The sequence below is a fragment of the Gavialis gangeticus genome, unplaced genomic scaffold, assembly GCF_001723915.1.
Source record: "Gavialis gangeticus isolate Ggan-Ray unplaced genomic scaffold, GavGan_comp1, whole genome shotgun sequence".
Classification (NCBI taxonomy): Eukaryota; Metazoa; Chordata; order Crocodylia; family Gavialidae; genus Gavialis; species Gavialis gangeticus.
In genome coordinates this window covers 29797669-29810936 of record NW_017729031.1, presented here as the reverse complement: position 1 = coordinate 29810936, position 13268 = coordinate 29797669, and the positions used below count along the sequence as shown (strand labels likewise).

General features: G+C 45.9%; 1 protein-coding gene across 1 annotated transcript in view; it reads right to left on the bottom strand.

Annotated features, from left to right (window-relative positions):
- The window catches only part of ITGB5 (integrin subunit beta 5), a 151084-nt gene that overhangs the window by 111505 nt on the left and 26311 nt on the right, over positions 1-13268 (bottom strand). Inside the window, exon 3 of the mRNA XM_019522562.1 lies at positions 4561-4765. Within this exon, the coding sequence (XP_019378107.1) occupies positions 4561-4597 (37 nt within the window). The 5' untranslated portion in view covers positions 4598-4765. The remainder of the gene's footprint in view (positions 1-4560; positions 4766-13268) is intronic.

Below are 13268 nucleotides of genomic sequence, written 5' to 3'. Positions count from 1 at the left end.
AACAAGCAGGTTTCTTTTTTCAGGTTACTAAAAGAAGCACAAAGAGCTGTTCTCATATACAACTCTTCTCTCTTCCTAGCAAAGCAAATGAACTCTGGCTAAATGATGAAATGTTCATTCTGTTGAAATCAGGGGTGTTCTTAACACAGATTTCTGTAAAGTCAGAATTATACCCAAAAAGCATTATAAGTTTTTAGCACAAGGAAAAGGCTTCTTCCAATGCCAGGCTCCTGCAAACTTATAAAAGTGCCTAAAATTCACACCCTGTGAGCAGTTTCACCAAAACCAAGTTACAAGGTGCAAATTTAGTATGTAAGTGTTTGCAGGATCTGTGTTGTAGAACATGTGTACTGCAGCAATGCTGAGAAACCCTCTTTTTTGCAGCAACATCTACACATGCTACTTATTTCATCTGCCTAGATGGGACTAACCCAGGAGTGGGTGAAATATGGCCTGTGGGCCATACCCGGCCTGCTAATTGATCCTATCTGGTTCGCTGGCCTCCGCCAGGAGCCTCGGAAGGAGGGGCTGTGTCCTGCACTGCTCCCTTTTGCCGCAGCCGGGGTGGGGTAGAGCTGGGCCACGGTGCACAGATTCCTGTTACCCAATATTATGATGCAAACTCAGGAATTAAATCTGAGTCACTGCTGTAAGAGTGGGAAGAAAGATTTACACATGAAGCTGGAGAAGGCGATCAGTATGTGCCTTGCTTGCTTAGCACATGGTGACTTTTTTGGGAGAGGGGCTTTTTCAGGCTTCCTTCACAAGTGCTTATTTCTTTTTTTTCTTGATGCTTAGGGTTAAGTGGCCAATATAACATGATTTTTTTTTGTCATTAATTCCATCTCCACAACTTACATTCCTCTTATCCAGCCAAGGTTCTTTGTAGGTAGAGACAATTTTAACCACAGTGTATTTAAAACAGCAGGTCTGATTTTGATCTATTACAGGGCCATAAATCCTGTCTCTCCATTGAAGTCAATGGAGCTACACCAAGTGAGTTATGAATCTTTCTAAGGACACAGAAGCCTACCTTTAGGTATAGAGGTTTGAAGGTCTGGCTTATAGCTAGACCATTAGAAACCAGACCATTATAACTAGACAATCAGAAAGATCTAGGTGAAACAGTGTTGGGCAAGGCCAATGGATAATGATTGTTCCACTCCAAGTTGCTGGTCTGAAATACAGGAAAGGCATCACCAGCCAAAATACCGATCCATCTTCAAACTACTGAGACCCTTGTGTAATATTCCCTGATGGAATATAAAAATTGAGGTCACATGCAAAATTCCATTAAAAACAACCCAGTCTCCTACCTGTTCCATATTTATTGTGCCACCATAAAACAAAAGCCTCCTCAAAGCTTATTCTAAGCTTAAGGATGAACACACAATGTAAATGGGTGGGGGAAGGGGGGCGGGAGTGTTTCCAAGCATTTAGGAAATTGTTAGACCTAGATACAGTGGTGAGCTCCTGTCCAACAAGTAAGAAACAACAAAACTGAAAGATCCCAGTACAAATAGCCAGGTTTCCTCCCAGCAGTGGATTCAGGATACCAGTAGGTCAGCGTACAGGCAGGATGGAGGAAAATTCTCCTGGCCCAGACACTGTGTAGACAGCACTACGCTGGCCTAAATAGCAGGTAGATCACAGGCAGAAGGGGGTTCCTGCAGTGCTGAGAAGTACTGGGAATCTAAGCAGTTCTGCACTACAGAGCTGGCACAAGCAGCCCAGGCAGAGCTACTGTAACCTCTCGTCCCAGCGCTGACCGACACAGAGCTGAAAAGATGCAAAAGGTGGCTTAAAGTAATTTGTTGTCACCCCTCCCACTGGCTCTGCCTCCAAGCACACAGTCTCACTCTTATTCTCTACTTAGAAGAGTGGTTTCTATTGTTCTCCTGAGTAAATCACAAGCCCAAACAACCTGGACACATAGTGCACTATGTGTGTAGCACATCTACCTGCCACCCTTAAGAGCCAAGTCATTTCAAGGAAGTACTGACCAGACTCTAAAGCAGGGGCGGGCAATTATTTCGGGCAGAGGGCCACTTACTGAATTTTGGCAAGCCATCAAGGGCCGTATGACAGGCAGCCAGGGGCAGATAAATATTAATTTTCTAAATTTTTTAGGGGCCCCACGAGCCAGATAGAATGGCCTGGAGGGCCACATCCGGCCCCCAGGCTGCATTTTGCCCACCCCTGCTCTAAAGGGCAATAGCATTGCCACTGCCTCTTCTTTCCAAGGGGTGTGTTTTTAACTGCTCATTTCCCCACCACCCAACCCAGTTTCCCTCTTCTCCTCTCTCCCAGAATCAAATGTCCTCTCTAGACTGTGGATCTTGCATCTTGACCTGAACATAGCCTGGGTTTATTGCAGTGCTGCAGTTTAGTTGCTGACGATTGTCCTCCATTGTGAGTATAGAAAACATCTGGTAAGCCAGAGAGCTGCTCTTTTTTCACCACAAAGGTGACTGACCAGTAGCTTAAAACAGGTCTTCCTGTGGGAATCCTCTAACATCTCTTTACCCTGAACCAACAAAATAGTTAAACTTGAAAATGTTTCAATCCACGTAACACTGCTTTACCAAGCAGCTATGGAATTTGCTGGTTACAACAAGTTTCATGATAGGGAGAGTCCTAAGGAGTCAGGGTTTGAGAACAACACTCAGCATGCTGATTCAGTATTTTCTGCCACCAATTGCTTTAACAAACTTCTTAGTGGCTTTCAACCTTTTTAGACTCAAGGCACCTCTTAGAAAATGCCAGCTCTTAGCTTTCACTCATTCTTTTACCTTAGAAAAGTAATAGAGCATTTCTTCTCTTGCAAAGTACTCAGAATCATCCCCCCACGAAAAAACCCAGACTGCTTTGGACACCATGGATTACTATTTAGAATCTCTGGGCTTATCTTGCAAATCACGAATAGGTGAATGCATACCTAACAATGCAAATATTGGGTGGCACCCCTGGCACCCTTGAAAGAATCCTGCAGCACCCTGGTTGAGAACCACTGACATATATCAAAATCAGAGCTGCTCTTTTGCTGAAGGAAAACTATCCAACATACAACAAGGGGAGGGCAAAGGCAGCCTTCCTCTGAAGAGCCAGGGAGGAGCATGATGCATGTGCATTACAGGCTGTGGCTTCATGCACACACATATGCAAGAATGGAGGAAAGGGGATTTAAAGAAAAACAAAAGACAGAACGCACACACACAGCACGCTTATGATTTAGAAGCCAGACCAATGATATTTTGAGGTCTGATGCACAATTTTCAATATTGAGTTTGGAAATACTGCTTCATAGATGTTATTTAGATTCCTAACTATTTCATAAATAGAGAGGGGTAAACTATATTCATCTAAAGTTAGGCAGAAGTGTGGCAATTTATAGACTGGTCTATAAAAGGTGCCACACTGCCCTACCTTCTCCTTCATAAAATTAAGGACTGTATTTTGCAAAAATTGATGGACCCCTTCAATAAGCATCGGTATAGCACACCACCAAGAGCAGCACAGTCTGTCCCGTTATGGATATAAAGAGACATTTTTCATTGTTCAGTGTGCGTGCAAGATCTGTAGTGAAAAAAGAAAAAAGGGAAAACACACAAAACCCAGACACACACACGTTTTCCTTCTATGAATCAGGCTTTTCTCTTTGCTTCTCTTTGCCATAAAGAGCCTTTTTCTTCTTAATATTTTTGCAAGAATCCTGCCAAATATTTTTGCAAGAATTCTGAACCCACACTAAATCTTATTTTTGCCCCCCTTCTCCAGAAAGCTTTTTATAACAACCATGCTTCCATAGGTCAATCCTGGCTCTTTTACTTATGAAAGTCTCCCTTTTTAATTAGATATTTCAGAGGAATTGATGGCTTAGAGGAATGATAATGGGCTATGAACATGCTCCCGGCTCTAAGTGACAGAGCCCATTCCCCCACGTCAGTAATTGATGTCTGGTCCTGAAGTATCCATTGTTCTAAATATCTACCCGGCAATAGAGCAATAAGATGCGTTGTGTTGGCGGTGGTGGTTTAAGTTGGGTTTAAGATATTGTGATTATAATGCCACCAAAACTTGTGAAGGTTGGTCATAGAAGTAGGGCTGGAAGAGACCTTCAGAGGTCATATAGTCCAACCCCATGCCTGAGCTAGGATTATCCCTATCCAAACCACATACAAATGCATAATCTAAACTCCTCATAAAACTATTGTCAAACCTGGTGTAGAATCCAAAGCCATTTGTTAAATGACTGATTTTTTTAGAGCTGAGGGGCTCCCTTTCAATATTTACAAAGGGCTAAGATTAGCATTTACAAAATGGTTTATAAAAGAACTGAGATAAGTTGAACGTAACTACAGCACCCTCTCAAATGAAAAGAAGTACTAACGCTCCCGTTTTGAGATTCACAACACAGACAGACTGAAATCAGTAGGGTACAGTATGGCTCTGCAGCTGCCTTGCACGTCTTTAATAATATGATCATGAGATATCTCAACTCTGTCGGTTTTTCCCACACACAAGTTGCCAGAAGAAAAGCCCAAGTCGCTACACACTCACCAGGGCGTAGGTTCAAGGAGACCTTCTGAGGCATCATCTGAGTAACGTCCGAGTGGGTCAAACTGGAGCCCTTACTGCTGAGCGAATTGTTCTTCACTATGTTAATGCTGCTCTGGGGACTCTCAATCGCTCCCGCGCAGCCATTCGCAATCAGGTTTTCTATGTAGTCACACCTTGAGGTGATGGATTTTGTGCTGCCAAAGTCCTAGAAGTTAGAGAACGAACAGGTGTCACGACATATTCGAATTGGTGTCACAATGTATTTTTTTGACATGCAGGCGTCCACAACAAAAGTAGAAAAAGGAAGGTGGACAGGGAAAGGGGACAGCTTCACCTCAAAGGTGCCCAGGGCTGAGCTGGATCAAACCTTTCAGATCATGGAAGAAGATAACATCAGAAATGTCGTAACAGTGCATGCACCAAGGCAGAAAGGCATGGGGAGGACCAAGGCCAGACAGTCCTGGAGAAGTGTGATCTTTCTTATATGAAATGTGGGTTTGGAGGAATGAAGAGAGTGATATATATTGTAGACCGAATCTGGTACAGTCACTGATGGGAAGGATGGGAGGAAAGAACAACCCTTATGTGAATAGAGGAATGAGACAAAATAGCAGAAAAGGAAAGGCTGCTCAGAGAACGAGTATCCACAGGTCCGTACAGAAAGCTGAATGTCCCAGAACAAGCACAACATTCCCAACTCCCTCCCAAGAATCATACAATGCACGTGGGTGCAACATCATAGCACAGACAAATGTAGCATATATCAAGGGTGTCATACCTACCTGGCCTCCCAGGCTGGATCTTGGCCACATGGCTCTTCAGAGGTTGAATATGGACCCACTTTTGGTGGTGGAGCAAGTGGCCGCGTCAGAGAGTTTCATGTAGCCATGACTCACCCCCTGCAGCTGAAACGTGTCCCCAACAGGGCTCTACACCCTGGATTTTGATGGTGGGTCCAAATCCCTTTTGCCCTACTGGTAAACCTGGGCCTGGTTTACAAGGCTGTCGTGCTGACCACACTCCTCTACTGCAGTGAAACCTGGACTGTCTACCAACACCACATTAAGACCCTCGAGAGCTTTCACCAGCAGTGCTTGCGCCGAATCCTGGGGATCAAATGGGAGGGCCGCCAGACCAGTGTGAGCGTCCTCCATGAAGCTGCATCCACCAGCCTCAAAGCCTTGCTCTTGAGAAACCAACTCCGATGGACAGGCCACTGTGTCTGGATGTCCGAGAACCGCCTCCCTTGCCAGATTCTCCTTTCCCAACTCTCCGTTGGCCAACGCTCAAAGAGTGGCCAAAGGAAACAGTACAAAGACACACTCAAGGTCGCCCTCAATCACGGAGGTATCAATACCAATGGCTGGGAGGAGCAAGCTGCTGACTGTTTGGTGTGGTGCCACCTGGTCCACCAAGGCACGCACCACTGTGAGGTCCAACGACTTGCTACTGAGGCGGAACGGCGGTGGTGGAGGAAAGAGAAGGAGACCAACCCGGGGCTGTGAATCCCACCCCATGCACAACAACATTCCCCCATTGCCAAAGAGTGTGTGCATCCAGAATTGGACTCCTCAGTCACCTGAGTACCCATCAACCCTGATGGATGTCATCCTCGACTTCGAGGGACTGCCGACAACTTCTGAATTCCTGGCCCCTCCCAAAGCCCCACAGACTTACCTACAGGCCATGTCTTTGACACCCCCAGTATAGACCAGCTGACCATGGAAGGCTGGATGGAAAGTTTCAAGGGTGGCAATTCAATAACATTTTGTAAAAGAAGAAAACAAAGGGGACATTAGGTTTAAAAAAAAAAAAGGACCAAAGGATGAAGTATAACATGAACAGTCAGAGGGGAACAAAACAGCCCTGGCCATACCCAGTTTACTCTCCCTTCCAGTATCCACTCTCTGCCCCTGTGATAAAGGCCTATTTGCCACGTCAAGGGATCGTGGCCCAGTACCCACCAAGTAAAAATAAAAGCCTCCCTCAGTAAGGGAGGCCCCTGGGAAAGCGGACGCGGATTTCCAGAGACAAATGATAACAAAACTGGGACAGAAATTGTGGGGAGAGGGTCAAAGGTTCAGAACCGGTGCACCGAGGGGGGCGACGAGCAAAGCACACTGGACAGTGCCCGCTAGCCCTCAAACGAGTCCAAGGAGGCAGTGGACACTACCCAGTGAAACTACAGCATGCTGGGCAAGGTGGACCTATGGTCTGACCCAGTCAGTGGCAATTCTCAGGTTCTTAGGGCTAGGAGGGAGAGGAAACGATGGAAAGTGGATGCATGTTTTGCATATGTGGGAATGATGGAAAGGATATGTATGTGTTCTGGGAATGGCATGTTTTACAAGAAAAGGGAATGAAGAAGATACAGTTGTTAATCTAGATAAATCAATTCAATATTCATCATGCCCTCCTGCCAGGCTAATGATTAATATCATTTCCCATTGTAGGTATGAGAATGCATTCAGGGGTGTTGGCTACAGCTCAGGATTGTCATGTGTTGTGTCAGAGGAAGATCTACAACCACAGATCTCCTTTCTACGGCATGGAGATAACCCTCACCCCCAGTGCCAGATAAGCTTAATCCAAGATACACAATACAGCACTGTAGAAAGCAATGGCTTTGTTCCAGCCAGCCACAGAAAGAGGGAAAGCATTTTTCCAGAGAGCTGGGAAAAGTGTGGGGTTTTCAAAGGATCTGAAGGGAGTCACCCAAATCTTACTGAATTTTCTGTATTTAATTCCTCTGTCTTTAGCATATAGCACAAAGATGCCCATCTAATGATAATCCTGTGCAACAACTCCACAATACAAAGAGAAACTGTCCCTATATACAACCAGGCTGACCCTCCACTCATTCACTCAACAGATGGGAGTGGGAAGAGAGAAAACATTACCCAGGTCAAGCCAATGAGCTGCTTTCTACACAGCATCTTTCACCAGATCTTGAGCCATTTGACAAGGAAGTCATTCCCACCATAGCCTGGCATTGCTCTGCTTTATGGACAGAAAACCAGAGGCACAGAGGGGTCAGGGGTTTGCCCATGATTATGGCAGTGGCAAAGCCAAACATAAAGTCTCTTGACACCCAACTCTTCCCCTCAGCCACCAAACTGCTTCTTCATTAGTACTGAAATCAGGACCTACTCACAACCTGGTAAAACATGAGGACAAGACTGGACCCCCAAGATGTGCACAGAGACGCTCCACTCTCCTCTCCCAATGCAGGGCTAATGTTATTTGAAAAATGCTCCATTTACGTTCCCTATCCCAAAAACAACGTCTTGCCAAGAGATGGCGCATCACACCAATGACCATGGCCTTCCTGGAATGGGTCAGTAAACAGATGGACTTCCAAACAGAAGGCCTAAAACTAAGTCAGTTCTTTCTACTGTAAAACAAAAACAAATACTGTTTGCCTACAAACAGCGGGTAAAGGAACAGCTTCAAAAAAGTTCAACTGGGATCTGTTTATTTGTTGTAAGGGTCAGGTCCGACTCCACAGAAGTCAGTAGAAAGATTCCTACTGGTTTCAGTAGCAATTAGAGCGCACCTCATCTCTCCGAACAGGACGAGAAACATATCATACAGAACGCACAGGGAAAAGCAGTAGGCATGCAAAGAGAGAAAAGCTCTGTCGACTAGAGCCCCCACCTGGAAGTCAGGAGACCAGGGGCCCAATTCTGGACCCCACTAACACTGGCTTTCCACTAGTGTGTAACACCAGGAGCTGCAGTACTGTGGCTCCTGTCGTACACTTGCTGAGCAGAGATCAGCCAGGTATAAGGGCTCTTTTCCCCTCCCTGGTTCGCCAGTTTGTGATCACAACCTCCCTGTGCCTTCTGGAATAATGGAAATATTCTTATTACAGAAAAGCCGAGACTAACCAAAACTGGAGGCACGCTGCATTAGGAACTGCACTCACATGGAGTAGCAGAAGCCCTGCCTCTAAGAGCCTACAACATCAGCAGTCACGTAGTGCAGACCTTAATCTGCCTGGAGATCTCTTACCCAGGTAAGTAGCCTTACAGAAACCAGCAGGGTTTTGTGGAGTTAGCCAATTCATCTGGGGGAATAAGGGGCTCCCTAGCATAATCTATAAGGTTAAAAATTCATGTTGGCCTCTTTGCTGTTTCAGACAGGGACGGTCTTACTGTCCTGTGCTTATACAGGACGTAGCATAATGGGGTCTGTGTGTCGCACTGCTAGGCCCTACCACAACAATAACCTGAAACCCCCTCATGAGAAGGCACTGCCGAAGGGTAAAGCATTCTTACGCCCTCAGACAGGTTCAGCTGAATTAACTCAGTAGCTTTCCTTCCATTAGTTGCATACTACCACATTAGAAAAGAGCAAGAACAGCAGACTAAACTAATCACACAAGAGCTATGAAGAAGTAGTTGCTGCATCCTCACGCATAGTCCTATGATTAAGACAGGGCCATAGTGAATCCTGCAAGCCCAGCCACTTGCATGGGCTTGTGTACCCTTATATGCCATGGTCTAATACTCAGCAAATGTTCTGTAGAGAATCCCCAAACCGGGTAAATACTTTGGGTCAATCACTAAACTGGATCTCCTACCCAGCATCTCCAAGAACGTCCAGACCAGCTCCAAAGCCCGCCAATGTTAATAGAAAGGCTGCCATCAACTGCAGTGAGTGCTGGGTTCAGAATTGATTATTTTGGAAAGGGGAAGTAACTTTAGTCCTACACAGGCAGGAGGTACAGGGAAGAGGAGAAAACAATCTTTTTATAGGCAGCATACGGTTACAATGTGAAAAATGTTGCTACACATGACATTGCTTAACCTACTGGCGAACTTCTCAGCAGGGATTATTTAAATGAGACACTGGACACAGGAAAGAAGACGCAGTGATACAAGAGTGAATGCATTTTCACTTGTGAACAGCGGAAGACCACTCACTGATCGTGTGCTCGGATGGCCTGATTTCGCCTCTCCTAGCAGCACAGGCCATGCACCCCGACGGGCCCAGGAATGGAGACCAAGAACAGGGTCACCAACAGGGAGACCTGGATGTTGCCACTACAGTGACCACCCCCTGATGTGACTGAATGAGAAAAGACATAGGGATCAGCAGAAACCAAAAGGTGGGCTGATCTGTGCAAGCAGTACAGCAAGGCAATGCCAATTCATCAGCTTCAATTGGGATGCATTTCTTGATGCTCTTCTGCCTAGAAGTGACCACAGAGAGGCCATCCCTGAAAGCCTGTTTGTTTTTCCTTATTCTGAGAAATGAACTCTCCCAGGAGCTGCTGCATCCCCATGCACAGTCCTAAAATTAAGACAGGCCATAGTGAATCCTGCAAACACAAAAGGCAATGTTACTTATTAGAGAGGGGTAGTTGGTCTGAAGTCAGGAAGAAAGCAGGGTTGGTGACACCTTATATAGAGCTACTCATCCAGAAATGCGTGAGCTTTCATAAGCAACAGGCTACTTCCAGATCAACTGGCAAGACTTAGCTTAGTCCCTGTATACTCCCCACCCCCCATACATGCACACCTAGCATTAAGAGCTGTCACTTCATTTACCACCTGTGGCTCATTGACATTCATCCACCTTTTTGTTAAATATATGCATTGTCTAATTGTTTTATTTTCTCCTAAGATAGGACCATCCGAATTTCCTGACTGGACCAGATCCTGGTCTAACTCTAGTTCAAGCTCTTCAGGGTCTGATATTGGGTGGAAGAAGAAGACACCACCCAGAAGCTGAAATGCAGAGGTGGTGTGTGACATGACATAACTGACACACTACAGGACTGGAGGAGTGTAGCAAAGAGGAACAACTCAAAGGAGGGTGCCGGAAGATGGCTATTAAGGGAATCCTCTATACTTTCATACTCCATCTCCGGGCCCCTTGAGGCATAAGTTACACCAATTAGAGCCAGCTGTTGATACAGAATTTGCACCCCACTTTGGCATTTGGCCCCCGACTGGTGCAGAGCAGGGTGCAGAATTGTGGGAGGGCTCAGGAAAGCCAAAGCCAAAGATCAAACAAATCTGCTAAATACACCCCAATTGACACAATGCAAGTTCATGCTATCGTAGCAGCAATGAGTAACCATCGGCAAACATCCATTCACAGTCACATCTGACACAAGTTAAACCTGTCAGAGTTCCCTGGACCATGCAGGAGCCACAGATGAAAGCAAAGGTGTGCAGGGGCTTTAGTTCTCCAAGATAAGGCTCTGAATAACTGAGGGAGGCATCCAGGGGCTCCAAGCTCCCTGCCCCAACACTACTAGTAGACATGTTCAACAAAGCAGATTGCTGCTTAGCAGCTGGAATACAAAAATCAACAGATTTTGGCATCCCCACCCAAGGGTGTTTGCTGCACTCTGGTCTCTGGACCCTGCACAACACTGAACGGTATTTTTCTTGCACTTTTCTGTCCTTTCGGTATGTCTCCTTCGCCAAAGAAAACACAACACATGGGGAAGTCTGATGCTAGGCAGAGATTTAAAAACCCAAGCTGGCATGCAGCTGTTTCATTTATTTATTACACCATGAAGCCTCCAGCATGGGCGCAAAACATGTAGCCTGCAGGCCACACACACATTGCCAGGGTAATAGCAGTGTCCTAGTACTTGGGAAAAGGCACCTACCCAGTCCTCCGCTGACAAACGTGACTCGTGAGTGGTCCCCAATAGCTCCCGAGTTGCGCACCCATTTCACAGCATCTCAACAGCTCCGTGTAATGCTTCAAGCAGCACTATCACACCATTTACATGAAATAAAATAAATAAATAGAGAGTGAAGTCATTCAATTCTCTCCATCCGACATTGGTAGCACACCCTGGGCACCACACACACACTAAGGGTAGGCCTAGGTTGCTTTCCCTGGACCCAGGGTCTACCCCTACACCACAAGCCCCATCCACTTGCTGTCTCTGGAAGGCACCAGCAGGTAAGCAGAGCAGGTGGCTTGGATTCCCAGTTCCAAATAATCCAAGTACCTCCCCCAGTGCCACTGCTAGGCTTTCCTAGGACTCATCACAGCTGGCCATGGGTCACACGCTGGACTTTGTCTTAACGCTGGTCTCTGGGGCACCCAGCAGAAGACAGTGTGTGAGATTTAGTTTGCAAGTGTAGATTAGGGGCCCAAGGGGAGGTCATGTAGACAATACCCTAAGGATCTTCAAGGGCAGAGACAGGCTCCCAAACACACATGAAGTGGAAAGAAAGTGGGGAAAGAGAAAAAAAAAGCCTATTACACAGGTGTGATCATTTAAGAGCAGTAGAAAACACACACACACTCACACAAATCTAAAAGAACTGACTCACACCAAGCCCTGAAACCTGCGATGGGACCAAGCATCAAGGTCTGAGCCTGGATTTCTACCAGAAACATCAAAACATTCAAAGCAGCAGCAGGCATGCAAGAACATGCATGTAACCTCCTAACTAGGTCACCTGCCTGCCTAACATATAAAAAAGCCAGAGAAATAGCCCTGAGAGCAACAAAAAAACAGTGTGCTATTGTGTTCTAGAGAAAAACCGATCAGTCCAGAAGGTGTGCACCTGGTATATTAATTCTTATCCAGGGCAGTGTCTACAGTATGCTTTATGCCTTTCAAATAATCCCATATACCAAGGACAGACAGTAAACAGAGATTGGTTAAGGGCGGGGGGAGGAGAGGGAAGAAAGAAAAGGATCAACAGTAGGAAAATTAGACAGGAGCCAGCTCGATCCATTGTAAGCAGCACAAACTGTTTAGTTTATACAATAGCCAGATCACAAGGGGCGTTTCTACATGTGCTCTGGGAGTGGGGGGTGGCACTTTAATCAGAGTGGCTCCAAGAGCTATTCTAATTACAGCGCCTGGAGCACTGTGTGTATCAGCGTCCCTGCACTGAAAAACTGAAAAAGCAGCAGGGCCGCTTTCACCGACACTTCAGCTAAAAGCGCCCCCGCCACCATTTCTCAGCATGCAGACGCTGCTACGTGTGATGCTGGAGTCTGCTGGAGCACCATAATTATCATGCTCCACCAGACTTGATTCATCGAATCTCCTCCGACACGCTGTAATTACAGTGCATTGGAGCAGCCTTGCTGCTCATGTATAAGCGCCCCAAGAAGCCTGAGAAGGAAACCAACGGAGAGAGCACACCTCACTGACTTGTGCATTCGCCAATACGTCTTTATTAGGTCCAATTTTAGACTAATTCAGCCTAAAATGTTCCCTTCCAAAGTTTCATTGTTTAACATTTCTCTAGTAACATCTTACTCCTCCCAAGTCAGCCTTCAGGCATAAATACCAGAGATCAAAAGATGTATGGTCTCATCAAAACCTGTTGGAATACATATTATATTGCATTTTTTCCACTCATCCCATCCACACTAAGTCCGACAGAGTTTGAAATTGCAATGGCAGCTCCAAGGTTGGAATAAAAGCTACTTTTAGAGTGATCAACCTTCACCAGGCAGCTCACCGAGCCCAGCCACAGTGGAACACAGTGCTCATCAGCCCCACAGAAAAGGTGGCACTGATGCAAATTTCAGACTGATTCAAAGCACTGCAATCTTCTCTCAGAGCCCACACTAAATGCAAACAAGTTTTAACAGAATACAAAAGGTTTTAGGTAATGGGTACAAAGGGTTCTCATTTTTCCTCCAATTCCAACAAGGGTGGAAGGGCAACAGCAGTGTCAAGGGATTGAAGGCAAAGGATACATCCACGA